Source organism: Arachis hypogaea, chromosome 9 (genome assembly GCF_003086295.3).
Source record: "Arachis hypogaea cultivar Tifrunner chromosome 9, arahy.Tifrunner.gnm2.J5K5, whole genome shotgun sequence".
NCBI lineage: Eukaryota > Viridiplantae > Streptophyta > Magnoliopsida > Fabales > Fabaceae > Arachis > Arachis hypogaea.
This window is the reverse complement of record NC_092044.1, coordinates 8,223,326-8,243,262: the sequence shown is the minus strand read 5'-3', so window position 1 is coordinate 8,243,262 and position 19,937 is coordinate 8,223,326. Positions and strand designations below refer to the sequence as shown.

Below are 19,937 nucleotides of genomic sequence, written 5' to 3'. Positions count from 1 at the left end.
ATATTTAGAGTTAATATAAACTGAGGGTAAAAAACGTATTTAAGCGAGAGAAGTTTATTACGCATATAAGCCAAACAAGAATCTGACACAAGAATTCACCAAAGCACACTTTAATGTAATTCGAAACAACTTTATTCGAATTACATTCCTTAATAATTCGAATCAATACAGCTCCAATTATTCTCAACCATTGCATACAAGTAATTCGAATCAACTTAGAACGAATTATAAAAGCATAATTCGAATTGTATCAATTCGAATTAGTAGGAACACGTGAGTAGGAGGAAGTTCAAATCAAATTGATTCGAATTACTCACATTTCGAATCAAATGGTAATTCGAATTACACATTGTACAATAAGATACTAGAAAAAATACTATATAATATAAAAAAATACTAAAAGAAATATAAAACAAAATTATAGTAAATTAATTTTAGTATAAAATTATTAAATATAAATTAATTTTAACTCCTATTAGTACATTGAATTAAAAATAACATATAAAAATGTACTTGTATTTATTAAATTTTAATAACATATAAAAATTTAGTGACTTTTTAAATATTTTTTTTATAATAGGAGTACATTTATATATTCTTAAATACTTTATATAAAAATGTACTTATATTTATCGTACAAAAATAAAGTGTTGTGCCAATATAATAACCTTATAATATTTTAAATCAATTTTTTTTTAGGATTTTAGATTAAAAGCAGCACATGAAAAGCATTATTGGTATTTTAAAGCTAACTTAATTAAAAAAGATAGAACTGTATTTTTTAGGATTTTATGTACATAATTAGGCTAATTTTTTTTTAATATTGATCAGCTAAGTTTTACTCTACTATATTTTTTTTTTTACTTTTCATAAGACACAAATATAAAAAAATTTATAAATTAATTTAAAAGAAAATATCATTGACGGTTTATAAATTTTATGTACCATTACCAATCGATTGAAATTGGCAAAACATTCAACTTCATTACCTTCCAATCGATTGGATTACATTACCAATCGATTGAATTTGGCTAAAACTTCAATGTCATCACTTTCCAATCGATTGTATTTGGCAAATCCATGTTGTTTTCGTGAATTCAATCGATTGAGTAACAACAACAATCGATTGTTTTGAGGCATTCATTTGATTGGAAAGTATAAACAATCGATTGTTATAAGCTTTTTACCATTCTACCTTACAATTTTCAATCGATTGTTTTGTGATATAGTGTAAACCAATCGATTGAGTTATCATTCAATCGATTGTTTTGAAAAATCAATCGATTGAATTTCAAGGAAACATAATTTGGAAGCCATGGACGAACGTAATGAGATCAAAGTTAATTTTTTTAATCAATTGGAATTATTAGGATGAATGGAGGATATAATTGGTCGTTATTTTTGTATTTGATTGTTAATAAATATAATTGATAATTGATAAAATAATAATTTATAAAATAAAAAACTATTTTTATAATTAAATAAAATATATAGGATTGATTTGTAATTAAAATTAGTTCAAGAACTACGTAGCAATTGATAAAAAAACTCTAAAAACATGTTTTTTTACTTGGACCACTAAGTGGTCCAAAAGTTCCTAGACCACCGAATCCTGTGCCCAATTAGAGTATGCCTTTCATTCTTAGCCCTCTTTCAATTTCAATCTTATTTCCATCACACTCAATCCTGACTCACATACTCAAAATCACGAGCCTCACTCATTCTTTTTTTGAGTATATACCCATTTTGATCCTCAAAGAATTTTAGACCGGACATTTTAGTCCCTAACTAAAATTAATTACTCAATTGGTCCCTAACAATTAATTCCGTCAGTCACTTAGGTCCTTTAGTCCGTTAACTCTAACGGAGGACAAAATAGTCTCTGACAACTCTAACAGGGGACAAAATGGTCCCTGACAATTCTAACAATGGACAAAATAATTCCTGACTCTTTTATTCGAAAACGATACTGTTCTTCCCCAATTTTTATCATATCTCGCATAACCCTAACATTCATACTCTCCTTCTTCACCTTCGCAGTCTTCTTTTCCATCTTTTCCTTCATCCTCTTTAGCTCCAAGATTAAGCCATGGTATAATTGTCACACCTACCTCAACATGTCATGGACCACACACATCCTAAATCCTTGTGACTGGTACATCCACCTCCTCTGCACTTCACCCACCAAAAGCATCCACTTCCACGTCTTCGACAACATCACCTCCAACCCCGACACGTCCACGACATCCTCAAGACTAAGTTCCACAGCTACTCCAAGGGCACGCCTTTCTCCACTCTCCGACAAACAATATAAATTGTTGGACATTAGGACATCATGAGAAGATTCTCCTTCGACATCATATGCAAATTCTCATTTAAAATAGATATCGAGTGCTTCATTCCTTCTTTTCCAGAGTTCAAGTTGGCAGACAGCTTCGACCTCGCATCCAAGCTATCAGTACAACGAGCAATGTCGCCATTGCCACTCATATGGAAACTGAAGCGATTACTGAATATTGGTTTGGAGAAGAAGCTGAAGGAAGCGATCGGAGTGGTGGACAATGTGGTCATGGAGATGATAGGGCAGAGGAGGAGGGAGATGACAACGACGATGACAGGTCTTAACAAATCAGACTTGCTGTCTAGATTCATGGGATCCGTCGAAGACGATAACTAGTTGAGAGATATAGGCATTAGTTTTTCGAGTATGAATTGGTTGAGAACAAGTTCAGGATTTTTTTTCTTGTGAACATTAAATTTATAGAGTGTTCATGGTGTAGTTTGAAGTTACAGTATTAGACTGCTAGTGTTATGCGAGATATGATAAAAATTGGGAGAAAATAATGTCATTTTCGAACAGAGGAGATCAGGGACCATTTTGTCCCCTGTTAGAGTTGTCCTGGACTATTTTGTCCTCCGTTAAAGTTAACGGAGTAAAGGACCTAAGTGACTGACGGAATTAATTATTAGGAACCAATCGAGTAATTAATTTTAGTTAAGTACTAAAGTGTCCAATCTGAAATTCTTTGAGGGCCAAAATGGGTATATACTCTTCTTTTTTTATTATATACTCATTTTGGTCAAAGAATTTTAAACAAGACATTTTAGTCCCCAACTAAAATTAATTACTCGATTAGTTTCTAATAATTAATTCTGTCAGTCACTTAGGTCCTTTACTCCGTTAACTCTAACAGGAGACAAAATAGTCTCTGATCTCCTCTGTTCAAAAACGACACTATTCTCTTTCAATTTTCATCATATCTCGCATAACACTAACAGTCTAACACTGTAACTTCAAGCTACATAATGCACACTCTACAACTTCAATGTTCACAAGAAAAAAAATCATCAACTTGCTCTCAACTAATTCATACTTAGGAAACTAATGACTATGTCTCTCAATTAGTTGTCGTCTTCGATGGATCCCATGAATCTAGACAGCAAGTCTGATTTGTCAAGATCTGTCGTCATCGTTGCCATCTCCCTCCACCTCTGTCCTATCATCTCCATGACCCATTGTCCACCACTCTGATCACTTCCTTCATCTTCTTCTCCGAACCAATGTTCAGTAATTGTTTCAGTTTTCATATGAGCGGCAACTGCGACATTGCTCATTGTACTGATAGCTTGGATGCGAGATCGAAGCTATCTGCCAACTTGGACTCCGGGAAAGAAGGAATGAAGCACTCAGTGTCTATTTCAAATGAGAATTTTCATATGATGTTGAAGGATAATCTTCTCATGATGTCATAATAACCAACAATCTATATTGCTTGCCGGAAAGTGGAGAAAGGCATACCCTTAGGGTAGTTGTGGAACTTGGTCTTGAGGATGTCGTGAACGTTGTCGGGGTTGGAGGTGATGTTATCGAGGACGTAGAAGTGGATAATTCTGATGGGTGAAGTGCAGAGGAGGTGGATGTACCAATCACAGAGATTTAGGAAGTGTGTGGTCCATGACATGTTAAGGTATGTGTGACACGTGTGGCAATTACACCATGGCTTAATCTTGGAGTTAAAGAGGAGGAAGAAAAAGATGAAAAATAAGACAGTGAAGGTGAAGAAGGAGAGTACAAATGTTAGGGTTATGCGAGATATGATAAAAATTGGGGAAGAACAGTGTCGTTTTCGAATAAAGGGGTCAGATATTATTTTGTCCCTTGTTAGAGTTGTCAGGGATCATTTTGTCCCCTGTTAGAGTTGTCAGGGACCATTTTGTCTTCCGGTAGAGTTGATAGAGCCAAGGACCTAAGTGACTGACGGAATTAATTGTTACGGACCAATCGAGTAATTAATTTTAGTTGGGGACTAAAGTGTCTGGTCCGAAATTCTTTGAGGACCAAAATGAGTATATACTCATCTTTTTTTGTGTGTGGCGCTGCTTTGTTCAACTTCTTCTTCTCTGTGTTATACAGATTGAAGACTTCTTCTTGTACTATTTTGTTCTATTTTTTGTGCGAAGTACAAAACTCAGCCATGCTGCTTTTCTGCTTCACCTCACCACTACCTCACTGCCGCCAATTTTGCATAGCTTCATCGCGCCTTTACTTTGCTTTGCATCCCAGTCGCTTCTGTTATGTTGTTATTCTTGAAACTCTAATCATTCCAAATTTATTTCTGGAGATCGCTCTCTTTTTTTAGAGTAAAGTATCGTTTTTGTCCGTAATGTTTGGGATAAGTTCCAAAATTGTCCCTAACATTTCAATAGTCCTATTTAATTTCTTAACGTTTCAAAATTGACTAAATGTTGTCCTGTCGTTAGGGATCTGTTAATAGAATTGGCGGCGAGACAAAATTAAGACGATTTTAAAATGTTAGGGATTTAAATAGCACGAAAACGTTGGGAACAAAACGATACAGAGAAATAAATTTTAATTTTATCTTTCAATAATATCAATTTTGTACTGTACATAGTATTCAATTATTTTTTAATCATGTTACTTTCATTCTAAATAAATTTATTTTTTTATAATTTTACACTTAAAGTAATGTAATTTTTTTATAAATAAATAAATTTTACACTATCATTCTAAATAAATAATGTAATATGATTAGAATGAAAGTGTAAAATTATAAAAAAAATTATAAATAATGAAAGTAAAATTATATTATTTAGAATAAACGTATAAAATTTATTTATTTATAAAAAAAATTACATTACTTTAAGTGTAAAATAATAAAAAAATTAATTTATTTAGAATGAAAATGTAAAATTATAAAAAAATATAAGCAATGTGATTAACTAATGAAAATAAAATTACATTATTTAAAATAAAAGAGTAAAAGTTATTTATTTATAAAAAAAATACATTACTTTAAATGTAAAATTATAAAAAAAAGTAATTTATTTAGAATGGAAGTGTAAAATAAAAAAAATATAAGTAATGTGATTAAGTAATGAAAGTAAAATTATAATATTTAGAATGAAAATATAAAATTTATTTATTTATAAAAAAATACATTGCTTTAAGCGTAAAATTATAAAAAAAATAATTTATTTAGAATAAAAGTGTAAAATTATTAAAAAATATAAGTAATGTGATTAAGTAATGAAAGTAAAATTATATTATTTAGAATGAAAGTGTAAAAGTTATTTATTTATAAAAAAATTATATTACTTTAAGTGTAAAATTATAAAAATATTAATTTATTTAGAATGAAAGTGTAAAATTATAGAAAAAAATTATAAGTAATGTAATTAAGTAATAAAAGTAAAATTACATTATTTAGAATGAAAGTGTAAAATTTATTTATTTATAAAAAAATTATATTACTCTAAGAGTAAAATTATAAAAAAATTAATTTATTTAGAATGAAAGTAATGTGATTAACTGTTATTTACTTAGATATGATTAAAAAAAATTGAATATTATGTACAGTAAAAATTGATATTATTAAATGATAAAATTAAAATTTATTTCTATGTATTGTTTTTGTCCCCAATATTTTCGTCTTATTTAAATTCCTAATGTTTCAAAATCGTTTTAATTTTGTTCCACCGCCAATTCTCTTAACGGATCCCTAACGGCAATACAACATTGAGTCCATTTTAAAACATTAGGAACTTAAATAGGACGATTGAAACGTTAGGGACAAGTTTAAAATTTATCCAAAACGTAGAGAACAAAAATGATACTTTATTTTATTTTTTATCACATCTATTGTGGTGATATAGTGATTTTTTTGTCTAATAATATTGTTTAGATGTATTGTTTAAATATATGTTATATTTAATGGTTAAATATGTATCTAAGTATATATGTTGCTTTTGGTGCTGATAAATAACGATAACTTTTTTCTTTCATTTTTTTAGCTCAAACTCGAAATATATCAGTGCAGATTTAGTGAAAAAATTGCTCAAAATATAGAAATTTTGTTAAGTTTAAGATCAGGTGTAGTTTCAAAAAGATAAATTTGTTCATAGTTTAAAATAGAGTTTGAACCTCGTCAAATTCGATTTTATCCTGTCCATGAACGTCCTTAATATTAGTTTGACAAAAATAATTAAGAAGAGTAAACTACTATTTGTATTCACGAAAGTTGAAAATGCTGACATATTTACCCATAAAAAAAATTATCATTTGTACCCATAAAAAATGATTTTTACAAGCAAAATTATCCATACTCTAAAAAATTAATTAAAATTTCTAAACTACCCTTCTCTCTACCACTACCACTGTCATCTTCTCCCCTCCCCCCTCTCCCCTCTCTCTCAATGTTCTCATCTTTTTTCCACCACTGTCACCACCACCACTAACCCATATTCTCTCTCTCCTTTCATTTTATGAGCTCGTCGCTTCTCCTCGCCACCATCACCATTGATCTCGAACCAGAGCGCCAGCTTCTCCTCGCCACCATCACCATCGACTTCGAACCAGAGCCTACTGCGTTAGAGACCCTTCTCTTCACGCTATCTTATCTCCGCTATAGCCAACCCTCTTCACCTCTTTCCGCGTCGTAGAACCACCACGGTCATTGCCTGATCCCTGCCATTGTTATATCTACCTCTTTACTTTGTTCTTCATTACATGTTCATGAACCAACCCATTTTTGCAGGCTCCGATGGTGCAACCAGCTCTCCCACAGGTGGAGCATCAGGCCTTCACCCACAGGTGGATCGTCACGCTCGGTTCGGCAACAAGTGGGTGGGCCACCATAGCCCGACTCCTCTCCGGCAAAATCTCCATTTCTCTGCCACAAACCACCTCATTGTCACTCCTTCATCACCATAACCTTCACCTTTGGAGGAATCAAAATCAACCTAGAGAGGGATTTGAAATGGATGACGATGGGTGAGAGTCAAAATTGGATCTTGGTTTCAGCTGAATCTGAAGCTGTTTAAGGGAACAAAATATTAAAAAGGGTGTCATGGAGAAAGCTAATAGAAATAGGACGAAAAAGAACACAGATCCAAAGTGTGAAGAGAGTGAGAAGATAAGATCAAATCTGCACAATCAAACACAGAAGCCTCATGTATTTGGATTCACTTTTTATGGGAGAAAAGAAAAATGGTGAAAGAGACGGAAAGAGAGAGAAAGCTCACCGCGATTTTGGTTCGTAAAGGGGACCGCAGTGGTGGCGGCTGGCGCGGTGGCTCGTCAGGGGCACTGGTTCGGTGATAAGGAGAAGGTAGTCTCGGTAGGTGATGGTGGTCGGCGGTGAAAAGAGGAGAAAAAGGCTATATGATTCTAGGATTGTTAGCAGCTGGGTGAAGAGGATTAGGGTTAGAAAGGTGATTGGGTGAAGGAGGTGGTGTGGTGGTGAAGATAAAGATAATTTAGAGATTTTAAGTAATTTTTTAGAATTTAGATAATTTTACTTGTAAAAATCATTTTTTATGAATACAAATGGTAATTTTCTTTTAAAATGGATAAATATATCAACATTTTTAACTTTTTGTGGGTACAAATGATAGTTTACTCTAATTAAGAATGTAATCGAATCTGAGTAACCTAATTATTATTTGACCACAATCGAACCAATTCAATTAAAATGGCTTTAGTGATCCACGGATATTCGAATATAATAAGATAAAAAAAAAACTTATCAAACCTGTTTTTATTTAGAATAGTTATCAGATTCGGTCTTGTGAAAAACTGAAAATCGATCTTATTTGAATATCTAATTAATATATATAATTAAAAATGTAATTTGTAATGTTAATCTTTGATATTAATTTGTAAGATAAATATATTATAATATTAATTTGTTATAGTGTTATATGTAAAGATAATACGTTGTTTTAATTATTTTTCTTTTCTAAGAATATTCAGTTCGTCAGTTTTTATAAATTTTATTTATTTATTTATTTATTTTAATTAAGTATCCAATTAGTGGAATCAAACTAATACCATTTTAGTTGAGTTCAATTGGTTCGGGTAAGAATTTAAAAATGCTAAATCAATTCAAACTAACCGAATTACATTTTAATTGATTTAGATATATTTTTCACTTATCAAACTTTGCATCTATTAAAATAGAAATCTTGAGTAGTTTGATCATTGAGGCTATCCAAGTGTCAAAATTTTAAGTTCCTTATTACTGTTCATGTCATGCATGTATGTATGTTAATGATATTAATAACTTTTCATGATGGTTATCACACCTAATTTATAAACCTATTATTTTTTTTACATATTCCTTTTTGGAGGGAAATTATGGGGGAATTTCAAATAAAATTTTATGTAATTGTAGTTTGAATTTCGAATGCACCCGCCATGAAACTTCCTGTAATTTGGTTTCACTTATATATATACATACTCCTCTTTGTTGTTTATATAAGTACATATCAGATATATCTTGAGTAGAAATATATAATCTAACATGGGTGAAAGGTGTGACTTTCTTGAAGAAATCTCCACAAAAAGAGCAGATTGGATCATTAAGGTTTATGTTGTAAGGATGTGGTATGGTCCTCCACGCCCAAATAGTAGTGAAGCTGGTGCTTTAGAGATTGCATTGCACGACTTGAAGGTTTGTTTAAACCATATTAACTTCTAAATTATTATCCGGAATTTGTTCAAACTATCATATAACATTATTGTCATTTTATTGTTACCAGGGCAGCAGGATACACTGCACGATTCCAAAATCAGTGGTGCGACTGTTCCGGCCCATTCTGTCGGAGGGGCAGCTATATAGTATTTCTTCTTTTATAGTCCAAAAGAACAATATGTGGATGAAGTGCAGCTCGCTTCAGTATAGGATCACCTTATTACAAAGAAGCATGGTTGTTCATATCCCTCAACCGCTCTTTACGTTTCAGCCATTTACATTTAGGAGTATTGCGTCTATCCTGCAAGAAGAAAGGCTTGATCAGAATTTTCTTTTTGGTAATGGTTTAATCCAGACTCTGTTTAATGTTTTTTTTTATGATTTATCCATTAACATAAAGCATCTTTTTGCATTATAGATGTGCTAGCAGAGGTTATAGGGAAGGAGGACCCAAAGGATTTGGTTACCAAGCAAGGGCAGGAAAGCAAGCGGTTAGGGCTGTTAGTGGAGGACCTTGAGTAAGTGTTGTGTATTTAAAGCCTTATGACAATCAGGTTGATGTACAACTCATTTAATTGTTATCAAACATGCTAACAACTTACAATATATCAGGAAGAATTCTATCAGTTGTACCCTATTTGGTTCACTTGTAGATTTGATCCAACCCTATTTAGATGGTGATAAGACTGAACCTCTCATAGTTGCATTCCAACTATTTAGAGCAAAGGAATGGAATGGTATGAATCTAAATACATAAATGATTTAAAATGTTAAATAAAGATGCTTTTTAGAATAATGCAGATATTTATTGTTTTTTGTTGATCTTCAGGGAAGATTAGTATTCAGAGTAGTTTTGACACATCTAACATCCACATAAATCCCAATATTAAAGAGGCCGAACTATTTAAAAAGAGGTATATATCTGTTAATAAGTTTGTAGTAATAAAATATCATGTAAATTTACTCAATCTTCTGTTATATAGTTTGGTGGACAGCACTCAAGGTGATAGTTGTTTTTCATCCCAGAGGATAAGTCATATGTCATCCAGTTCATATCGATCTGCTATTGATGAGCTCAGAAAAGGGATCTGCAAAGTTGAAACAATAGACAGTGTGTTGAATGCAAGTGATGTGAGCATATAAAAGAATCATATATCCTTTTGAATCTGGCTATACACCATTATTTATCATTTTAAGAACAGCAATTTTTTTTGTTTAGGTTGGGTTTAAATGGATACTATGTACGATTGTTGACTTTGATGTCGGGAGGAATGATTGGTTCTTCATAGCTTGCAAGTATTGTCATAAAAAATGCAAAAAGATAGAGGAGAGATTTGAATGTGACCATTGCCGCAAGAAGGCCGTTCAGGTAGACTTGCGGTATAAGCTTCAAGCTTATGTTTCCGATGCAACTGGAAGTATGTGTGTAGTGTTGTGGGATACCGAAGCAAGCCAAATTGTAGAGTTGAGTGCAACCAAAGTCAGAGAAACCTACAGTCAGGTACAATGAACATATTGCAATTTGTTTATCATTAGTTCAAAAATAGCATTAACATCCTATTGATTATTTTAAGAATTCATAATGAAGGATGATTCTGATGATTCTTACCCGGAGGTGTTGAAGACGGCCTTGGACATGAAGTTGCTATTAAGGATTAATGTGAAAAGTAGTAATTTGAGTGGTAATGAAAATGTCTATAATGTCACAAAAGCTTGCCTTGATGAGCACCTTATCCATAAATACAGCCAGTCTGTAAATGAACAATCTACGAAGGTAAGGAAATTTGAAAATATCAACCCTTAGAATAAATTTATATAGTTTTACATACTATTTCTCTTAAAAAATCATACAGAACCAGTCTATTGGATATTGCAGGGGTTGGATAATGTTACTAGCTTGGATTGTACTACTGATGTTGTTTATCTTGGTGATGATGAATCTGTCCAAGGTGGACAAGTAAGTTTTTTAGTGTATAGAAAAGGAATTTTCAATGATTAAAAAAGTATGATTAGAGTGTTAAGGATTATTAACTATTTAATTTGTTTTGATAATCAGGAATCTGTCAATGAGTCTAAGACAGTTACCAGCAGCAAGGGAAGAGCTAAAAGGATTGATGCAGGAATTATAGGAGTAGTTGCGAAAGACTTGGAAAGTATACCCGTAGGGCAGTTGTCAAGTACTAAGAAGCCAAGGTTGAGTATTAAGAAAGAAAAGACTCTCTAGACTGTGTACTAAATTAGAGAGCTAAAAAGACTAATACAGGAATTATAGGAGTAATTGTGAAAGACTTGGAGAGTATATCCATAGGGATGTTGTCAAGTACTAAGAAGTCAAAGACTTGGAGAGTATATCTCTAGACTTTGTAATGATGTTTATGTCTCTAGAAAGTGTGCTTTTAGAATTTCGTTTTCTAATTTGTATTGATGCTAATGACTTAATCTTTCCTGCATGGAGTAACCCATATCAATATAGTTGTTGATTATAAATTATCTATCTATATCCCAAACTTACAATTATCATATTATATAGTACAATATATATACAATATAATCTAGAAGGAACAGATTCAATAACAATTATACATAAGAGAAATCATTACAAATTAGTAAAGGAACTCTTAGAATATAGTATATCAACTTTCACTATTCTTAAACATGGTTTAATTAATAATAATTTTTAGAGGATGGTCAAGGCATGCAACCAAATATATAGATTTTAAATATATATATATATATATATAATAAATGTCTGCAAATATATCTGATTTTAATATTATATTTATTCAAATACAAAAAACTGTTGACAAAAGAGAATAAAAAATATATTAAAGGTTGGGTTAAATCATCCCTTCAAGCATAGGTAAACCTATGCTCATTCAATATTTGCTTATGCTATAAGAAAAAGATTTTCAATGAGGCATTGTATATTGTTTTGACAGTATACATTTAAAATAACAAGGAATTTGCTACATTGGAGTCTGTGAAACCAAACACAGTTTGAAATAGTAACCTTTAGATTATAAAGTAGTAACTATAAATACCCTATACAAGGATAATCATTAGATTATATGTATTCATATTACATCCCTTTTCCCCACATCAACATGGGCCAAAGTGCTACCTCAGCAGAAATGAACTTGGAACAAGTTTTTCCGGATGATATCTTGCTTGAAATTTTTAGGAGAAGCGAGCCAAAAACAGCAGTGAGATGCAGGGCGCTAGGTAAAGTATGGAATGAGATATTATCTGAATATAGTTTTATGAAAGAGAACACGTTTGCAACTAAGGGTAAGCACTTGAATCTGCTTCTTCAGGTTGGTTTAGCTGCTTGGGTTTATTCGCCAGATAACATAAGTATGATTGATTGTGTCAATGGAGCCGTCATACCATGTCAGCTGCCTATTGAGATTGATCAATCTGGGTGGTGGAGTGTTATTGGGTCTGAAAATGGGATGCTATGCCTGAGATATAGTATCAATGGTTTTAATTCTGAGGTGTTGGTTTGGAATCCCCTTCTCAAAAGTCTTCGGTGCTTGGAAGACCCTGCTGACAAACTACTCCGTCAAGCTGTGATCGGGTATGCATTTGGTTTCACTCCTAGAACTAATCAGTATTTCATTGTACATGTATCAAAGAGGCATATCAGAGATCGATTTCTTCACTGCAATGTATATGACTCGGCTTATGGGGAATGGAGACATGGTTATATTAAGGATCAAAGGCTGAAGAATTTGGGTGATAGTTCTGCCGTATACAGAGGCAAGGCTTTTTGGATCAACTGGGTGGGAAGGCAATCCAATATTGCCAGTGATATAGTTATCTTTGACGTGGTGACGTTCGAAATCCAAAAAATTAAGATAAGTCATTCTCCAAACCAGGATCGAAAGCTATATTTTCAATCTATCACTGTTTTTCAAGACAAATTGTGTTTAATGGGTTATGAAATATCCAGTATGGGATGGCACACTATTTTATCTAAGGTTGACATTGAAACCTTCAATATTGTTCCTTGGATAAACTTTATGGAGAATAGGCAAAGGAAAATTCATTGCAACCCCAGTTTTATTATTGGTGAAGATCTAATCAGAGTTCACGAAAGGATTAAAAGTTCAAAGAGGACAAATTTACCTCTTTCAGTAGAGGTCTCAGTATCCAAAGTCAATATGATTACTCACAAAAGGAATACCATTTACTATAGTTCATGGCCCTATGAGATGTGTCTTAAGTCTGCTACAATTGTATCCCAAGGGTTGCTTATTCCCTGAGGGTTCTGTGTTGTTAGTTGAAGTAGTATTATTAATATTTCTTTTATATTATTAGTTGGTTTATCAAGTGTTGTAATCATGTAATTGTAGCAGTTATTGATAAGTATATCAAGAAGTGTTTCCTAATGTGATTTTTATTCATATTCATAAGTAGTTGTTTCAATTATTGATAACTAATTGATGAAGTGTTATTACTATTTATAAAATCATTCAAAATATATATTTGATTTAATATGCTATTATGATTGATTTTAAAGAATTTTGATTTATTTACCAAGCCAATGTATTCATGAAATTATCTTTTAGTATTTGGGGTTTATGGATTTAGAATTTAGGATTTAGTAATTAGGGTTTAGGGTTAGGGTTAGGTTTAGATTTTAAGATTTTGGATTTAGGATTTATTATTGGATGTCTATATTATTTAGAAGCAGATAACTTTTTTGAAAAAGCAAGATTATTGAATATCAAAGACTTTTTAGACAAAAAAAAATTTAAGATAAAAAAAGAAATATCACTCAATAGCCATTCCAACCCATTATTCATTCCCACATAAAAAAAAATAAAAAAAACTCACTCAGAACACCAAAATACAATGCAGCTGTAGGTAGAATTAGCAATATCAGAAGCAACTACAAATCTAAATAGAGTACCTGTGAAGTGAAGCCTACTGCCCTCGGTACTCACTAACCCCAAACAATCATCAAATCAATCAATATAAATCCTACTGCATGTTCTGATAGAAGATCTTCACCCCTTTCATCATCAGATCGGAGAGAGAAGCTATTCATCGCCGCCATGCTCAGAACTGAGAGAAGCTGCAGCATGCAAACATAGAGCAGAAGTAGAAATCACTCAATAGCTATTCCAATCTATTCCAATCCATGTTCACTTCCACATCAAAAAAAAAATCACTGAGCATACCAAAACACGGTACAGTACAGAAGTAGGTAGAATTAGCAATATATTTTACCTACTATAAATCTAAATAGAGTACCTATAAAGTGAAGTCTGCTGCCCTCGGTAATCACTAACCCCAAACAATCATCAAATCAATCAATATAAATCCTACTGTATGTTCTGATAGAAGATCTTCACCCCTTTCATTATCAGAACGGAGAGAGAAGCTATTCATGGCCGCCATGCTAAGAACTAAAGAGAACGCTGCAGCAGGCAACTATAGAGTATAGGTCAAAATCATAGGGTTAAATCATATCCACTGTAGCCTTTGTGGATCCATGGAAGAGTTGTTGAGATACATGAAATTCAAAACCTGACAAGAAGAAGAATGCGAACACCATCCTGCCGTTTCCAAAAGACCCCTACAATTGAAATAAGAAGTGGAGTGAAAAGGGGTTTATAGGGTATGGGATAAGAAACACAAATAGTTGCATTAAGTGGAAAGGGGGTTTATAGGTGTGAAGCAAATTGGAAGGGCATAATGGGTGAGGGTTGCAGATAATCTTTTTATATTCCAATAAAGATATATCTATCACATCAATGTTTCTCTACTCATTCAAAATTAAAATAATAGAATCAAAATAAAAGAGAATAGTCAACATTTTATTAATTATTATTATTATTATTATTATTATTATTATTATTATTATTATTATTATTATTATTATTATTATTATTATATAGAGTTGAATTGTATTTTGAGATGACTTAAATTTCAATTAGAATTAAAATAAATTTTAGTTATTATAATGAATTAATAAAATTCTTGAATTGAATTGAATCTCAGTATTTAAAGTATCTATAAAATAAATTAAAATTGTATAACAGACAACTTCATATTTTATTAATTTAAATACATCTGAAAATTTTAGATTTTAAAGCCACTAATATTTATTAAGTTGAAGGAAAGGGAAAATAAGAAAATGAAGATACTTCTTAAAACCGAAGAATATAACGGCTAATGACTAAAAAGAAAACAAATATACTATTTTAAAAACAAAAGAGAATACTTAATATTATATCAATTATATATTATATATAAGTGAATTGAATTTTATGATGAATTAAAGGTTAACTAGAATTGAATTAAATTTTAGTTTTTAAAATGAGTTAATCAATTTTAGACCAAAAAAATTTTAACCTAAAAAAATGTAGAGGGGGAATAAAATAAATAATCTTTAGGTATAAAAGAAAAATTATTTAGAGACAAATTTGTACATACATTGTCATAGATTCTTTGACATTCGAATTTTAATTATTAAATTAATTAACATATTAATTTATAGTTAAAACTGTAAATAAACAAAACATTCTTACCCAATAAAAAAAAGTGGAGAAAACTAAAAATTGAAGAAAATACAAGAAAATCAATATATTATGCTTTTTCATTCCCACCATTTGACCTCCAGCATTTACATATCCATTAAGGCCCCTACAATTGAAATAAAAAGTGGAGTGAAAAAGGGTTTACAGGGTATGGTATGGGATAAGAAACACTAAAATAGGATAGCTGTAAAAAAAAATTTTATAGGCGTCAGACAAATTAGAAGGGCATAGGGAATGGATAAAAGTTGCAGATAATCTTTTTATATTCTAAGAGAGATTTATCTATCACATCCATGTTTCTCTACTCATTCAGAATTAAAATAATAGAATAAAATAAAAGAGAACAGTCAACATTTTATAAATTATTATTATTATTATTATTATTATTATTATTATTATTATATAGAATTGAATTGCATTTTTTGTGTACTTAAATTTCAATTAGAATTAAATTAAATTTTAGTAATTAAAATGAATTAATAAAATTCTAGATTTGAATTGAATTTCAGTGTTTAAAATATCTATAAAACAAATTAAAATTTTATAACAGATAACTTTATTTTTTATTAATATCTAAAAAATATCTAAAAATATAGAGGGGGTAAAATAATTACTCTTTAGGTATAAAAATAAAATTAATTGGAGATAAATATGTACACACATTGTCATAGATCTTTTTACACTCCAATTCTAATTATTAGATTAATTAACATATTAATTTACAATTGAACCTGTACAAAAACCAAATATTCTTACACCATAAAAAAAAGTATAGATTGTTAATGTCTAAAATCTAAAGAAAATATAAAAAAATAATATATTATATTATACTTTTTCATTCCCACCATTTGACCTCCAACATTTACATATCCATTAAGGTAGAGTGTAGTTTAATAACATATTCTCTTCACCACATGTAGGATTTTTTTAATTTCAGACACTAGAATTCTATATTTATATCGAGTATTGTTGTTAACAAACTCACATTAGAAGCTTGAAATACCATTTACAGTGATTTAGTGAAAATGAGTGATATCACACCCAATCATTCTTTTTTCCAGGATCAAAAGTTGCCTAACGAGTTGATGATGGATATATTTTTCAAGGCCGACCTGAAAACTCTGATGCAGTGTAGGGTTCTTAATAAGTTCTGGAATGAAATGCTCTCACCCTACAGTTTAATGAAAGAGCTTACATTTAAGAACATGGATAAATATACAAGTTTGTTTATCCATATGGAGCTTCCACCATGGGAAAATTCAACAATGAATATAACAAGCATTGATCCTATTGACGGTGCCGTGAGGTCATGCGAGCTACCATTCACCGTATCTAATATTGGTTGGTGGAATGTCATTGGTTCAGACTATGGCAATATTTGTATAAGGTACACTATCGGTGGCTTTTTATCTGAGTTGATTGTGTGGAATCCTTTGATGAAATGTGTCAGGTTTCTTTCTGATCCTGCTTCTAAACAATGCTGTCAAGCTATTTTTGGTTATGCATTTGGGTATATTCAAAATACTGATAATTATTTCGTTGTTTATGTTTCAAAGCGGCATTTTAATGATAAGTTTTTGTAATATCATGTCTTCAACTCATCACAAGGCTCTTGGATTAATGGTACAAGCAAGAACTTAAGGCTACATAGATTAGGATATCACAGTGTTTTCTATCAAGCAAAGGCATTTTGGATTAATTGGGTGGAAAGTACACAATATTCTGTTGCTAATTGTGTTGTCATGTTCGATATATATCTTTGCGAGTTTAAGAAAATAAAGATTCCAAGAAAAGCAATTAAAGACTTTCAATATCTTATTGTTTATGAGGATATTCTTTGCTTTGTATCTCATGAGAGTAAACCAGATGGAAATCGGGTCAACTTTTGGAAGGTAGATATCGAAGATGGTGGCTTTTTACATTGGAAGTGTATAACAGGGATAAGTAATGTTGGTATTATTACTAATCCTAGCCTAAAGGTTGGTGCTGAATTCCTAATGTTTAATGAAGATGACAGAAGCAATGATAATGATAATGTTGCAGCATCTTCTGGATTTTCTATCTCTAAGCTCAATATGCATACTAAAGGTAGCGAAACTTTTGTATACAGGACACGGGTACAAGATATGATGTTTAAGTCTGTTACTAAGGTTCTTCAAGGTTTGCTTAGGCCATGAAGGATGAAAGAATTGTACCACTTTATTGGTACAAGATAGTGTTATGCTTTAAGAAGTTCTGTAGGTTCTTATGTTTCAAATTTAAATTCCAGCTTTATGTTGACTTGCTTTATTATAATTATCTGATTATTATTAAGAGTTAAATTCCAGCTTCATGTTGACTTGCTTTATTATAACTATCTGATTATTATTAAGAGGATTAATTTATTTGATATAGTTATGTACATTATTCTTATCCTTTACTGTTATTTTTATTTTTTTTAACTCCACAATCTTCTAAAAGATATCATTTAATTAACAATTTTTTTGTGAACTTGAATTTATTAATAAGAGAAGGTTTATCATATATTCAGATTAATTCATAGGAACTATTTCAGAAGTCTGATTGTGTTTATTTGGTAATTGAAGCCAAACATAGATAAGAGACCCTATGAAATTGATGCCATTGAGGTGAATTTTTAAAGAAAGTAACAAGAATCACTAACCATTATCACTAAATATTTATATTATATGTTGTAAAGATTTTTAGATATGTCTCGGTTGTTATTATGTGAGGCATTAACAACTTTATGTGTACATAATTTAAAATGCTAAAATTACTATTTCTTCGTCCTTATTTTAAATTCATTTAAGAAATTAATGTATTCGAAATTTTGTACTTCTCAATTAAAAAAAGAGGAATATTTAGTATCAATTAATCTTTAGACAAAAAAATATAAAAATATAGAAGTAGGTAAAATAAAGAATTTTGACCTAAAATAAATTCTGTAGAAAAATAAAATTTTGAACATTTTTGAACATTTTTTTCAAAATTTTATTTAAAATAAGAAATTTAAAAATTTTATAAATTACAAATCATGTTGATTCTTTTTTAGTAACAGAAGAAAATAGAAAAAATTGTCTAAAATGTAGAAATAGATTCTTACAAAGTATCTTAAGGTTAGATTTAGGGTTTACGATTTAGGATTATAGTGTTGGGTTGACCTTTTACAATTTGAAATTTAGGTTTGAGTTGTTTTGAAATTTAGGATTTAGGAGTTATAGATAATGATATCCAATTAATTTATTTAATAAAATTTAAAAATAAAATTCTAGAAGTAGATTAAAAAAAAGATGAATTGTTAAGTAAGAAAAAAAGCATCAAAGAAAGAAGTTGACTAAATTGATGAACTATTTTTTAAAAAACTTATTTAAATAAGTAATGAAAAATTTTATATAGTACAAATAATACCAAAAAAATCTTTTCTACGTGAAGATAATAGATACCGTGTTTACATATATATTAATTGATGTAAAAAATATATGCCAAATTAATAGAACCACATCCCATAAACGGTGAAATTGTTGGGATTGAGATGTATTTAAAGAAGGAAAAAAATTACTCACCATTATAATTTGAAATTGGTTATTAATAATAATTATATTTTCTAAAATAACTGTTTTGTAATCTTTTAAATTCAAGAAATTAATCTATTCCAATAATTATTTTGTTTAGATATATTAAGTAAATTTAAAAAATAAAATGGATACCTATTTTTTTAAAAAAAGTAATATTTCATATCAATTAACCTTTAGAGAAAATTTTTTCAAATAAATCTAAATATGTATTTATATAAAATAAAGAATTTATAGGTATAAAAAAATATTCATCAGAGAAAGAAGTTGTTTAAATTCATGGATAATTTATTTAAAACTTTTGTAAGTGGAGAGAATAGATAAATTAGTTAAATCTATATAAATTGATGTATAAAAAATGCTATTTTTCTAGAAGCCAATCCTGAATAAAAAATATCTGTTTTAAAATCTTAAAAAGTCCTTTAAAAAAATGGATGTAAAAAAATTCATATTAAAAATTTTAGTATAGTAACATACAATAAAGATTTATGAGTAAAAAGTAATATCCATTATTTAACCATAGTTGGATAACTACTATTGATCTACAGAGCACACCACAAGCTCCAATAATCACAAAAGAGATTTCATAGGTTGTACTCCTTAAACCTCATCATTTCCTTCTACCTCAAGTATAATATATTATTAGAAAGCTTTGTAGAAAAAATCACATTAGCCCTATAGCTCAGCTAAAAATATTTATTTAACAATTATCATAGACTCGGGCATACTTATATAAATTCACTAAATTTCTCCAACAGCAGCACATTATTTTTTGAATTATGAGGTGTGGTTCTATCACTTCGATATTCTGTTTTAGTGTAAAA

The 19,937-nt window shown here is 30.2% G+C and overlaps 4 protein-coding genes and 1 long non-coding RNA gene across 5 annotated transcripts; 4 read left to right on the top strand and 1 right to left on the bottom strand.

The window, feature by feature from the left end:
* Window positions 1–8,845: 8,845 nt before the first annotated feature.
* On the top strand, window positions 8,846–9,600 carry LOC140174937 (uncharacterized). The gene is made up of 3 exons (XM_072201860.1): window positions 8,846–8,972; window positions 9,061–9,331; window positions 9,412–9,600. The coding sequence occupies exons 1-3, from the start codon at window positions 8,901–8,903 to the stop codon at window positions 9,513–9,515; spliced, it is 447 nt and encodes a 148-aa protein (XP_072057961.1). The 5' UTR covers window positions 8,846–8,900; the 3' UTR covers window positions 9,516–9,600.
* On the top strand, window positions 9,537–10,503 carry LOC140175045 (uncharacterized). Its single transcript, XM_072201945.1, has 5 exons — window positions 9,537–9,547; window positions 9,606–9,730; window positions 9,823–9,907; window positions 9,977–10,124; window positions 10,213–10,503. The coding sequence occupies exons 1-5, from the start codon at window positions 9,537–9,539 to the stop codon at window positions 10,501–10,503; spliced, it is 660 nt and encodes a 219-aa protein (XP_072058046.1).
* Window positions 10,488–11,480, top strand: LOC112710238 (uncharacterized). The gene is made up of 3 exons (XM_072201859.1): window positions 10,488–10,767; window positions 10,870–10,950; window positions 11,050–11,480. The coding sequence occupies exons 1-3, from the start codon at window positions 10,576–10,578 to the stop codon at window positions 11,215–11,217; spliced, it is 441 nt and encodes a 146-aa protein (XP_072057960.1). The 5' UTR covers window positions 10,488–10,575; the 3' UTR covers window positions 11,218–11,480.
* On the bottom strand, window positions 10,592–14,676 carry LOC112710239 (uncharacterized). The gene is made up of 3 exons (XR_003156766.2): window positions 14,253–14,676; window positions 13,909–14,073; window positions 10,592–10,744 (listed from the first exon to the last, which is right to left on the bottom strand). It is a non-coding gene; the product is annotated as an uncharacterized lncRNA (long non-coding RNA).
* Window positions 14,677–16,566: 1,890 nt separating this feature from the next.
* Window positions 16,567–17,124, top strand: LOC140175044 (uncharacterized). Its single transcript, XM_072201944.1, has one exon. The coding sequence runs from the start codon at window positions 16,567–16,569 to the stop codon at window positions 17,122–17,124; it is 558 nt and encodes a 185-aa protein (XP_072058045.1).
* Window positions 17,125–19,937: the final 2,813 nt, after the last annotated feature.

Excerpts from the sequence above, each read along its gene's own strand:
- LOC112710238 (XM_072201859.1), top strand. The coding sequence starts at position 10,576 with ATGAAGGATGATTCTGATGATTCTTACCCGGAGGTGTTGAAGACGGCC. Across the intron at positions 10,768-10,869 it reads TAAATGAACAATCTACGAAG|GGGTTGGATAATGTTACTAG; the intron begins GTAAGGAAATTT and ends TGGATATTGCAG. Across the intron at positions 10,951-11,049 it reads AATCTGTCCAAGGTGGACAA|GAATCTGTCAATGAGTCTAA; the intron begins GTAAGTTTTTTA and ends TTTGATAATCAG.
- LOC140175044 (XM_072201944.1), top strand. The coding sequence starts at position 16,567 with ATGAGTGATATCACACCCAATCATTCTTTTTTCCAGGATCAAAAGTTG.
- LOC140174937 (XM_072201860.1), top strand. The coding sequence starts at position 8,901 with ATGTGGTATGGTCCTCCACGCCCAAATAGTAGTGAAGCTGGTGCTTTA. Across the intron at positions 8,973-9,060 it reads TTGCATTGCACGACTTGAAG|GGCAGCAGGATACACTGCAC; the intron begins GTTTGTTTAAAC and ends TATTGTTACCAG. Across the intron at positions 9,332-9,411 it reads TGATCAGAATTTTCTTTTTG|ATGTGCTAGCAGAGGTTATA; the intron begins GTAATGGTTTAA and ends TTTGCATTATAG.
- LOC140175045 (XM_072201945.1), top strand. Across the intron at positions 9,731-9,822 it reads TAGAGCAAAGGAATGGAATG|GGAAGATTAGTATTCAGAGT; the intron begins GTATGAATCTAA and ends GTTGATCTTCAG. Across the intron at positions 9,908-9,976 it reads GCCGAACTATTTAAAAAGAG|TTTGGTGGACAGCACTCAAG; the intron begins GTATATATCTGT and ends TCTGTTATATAG.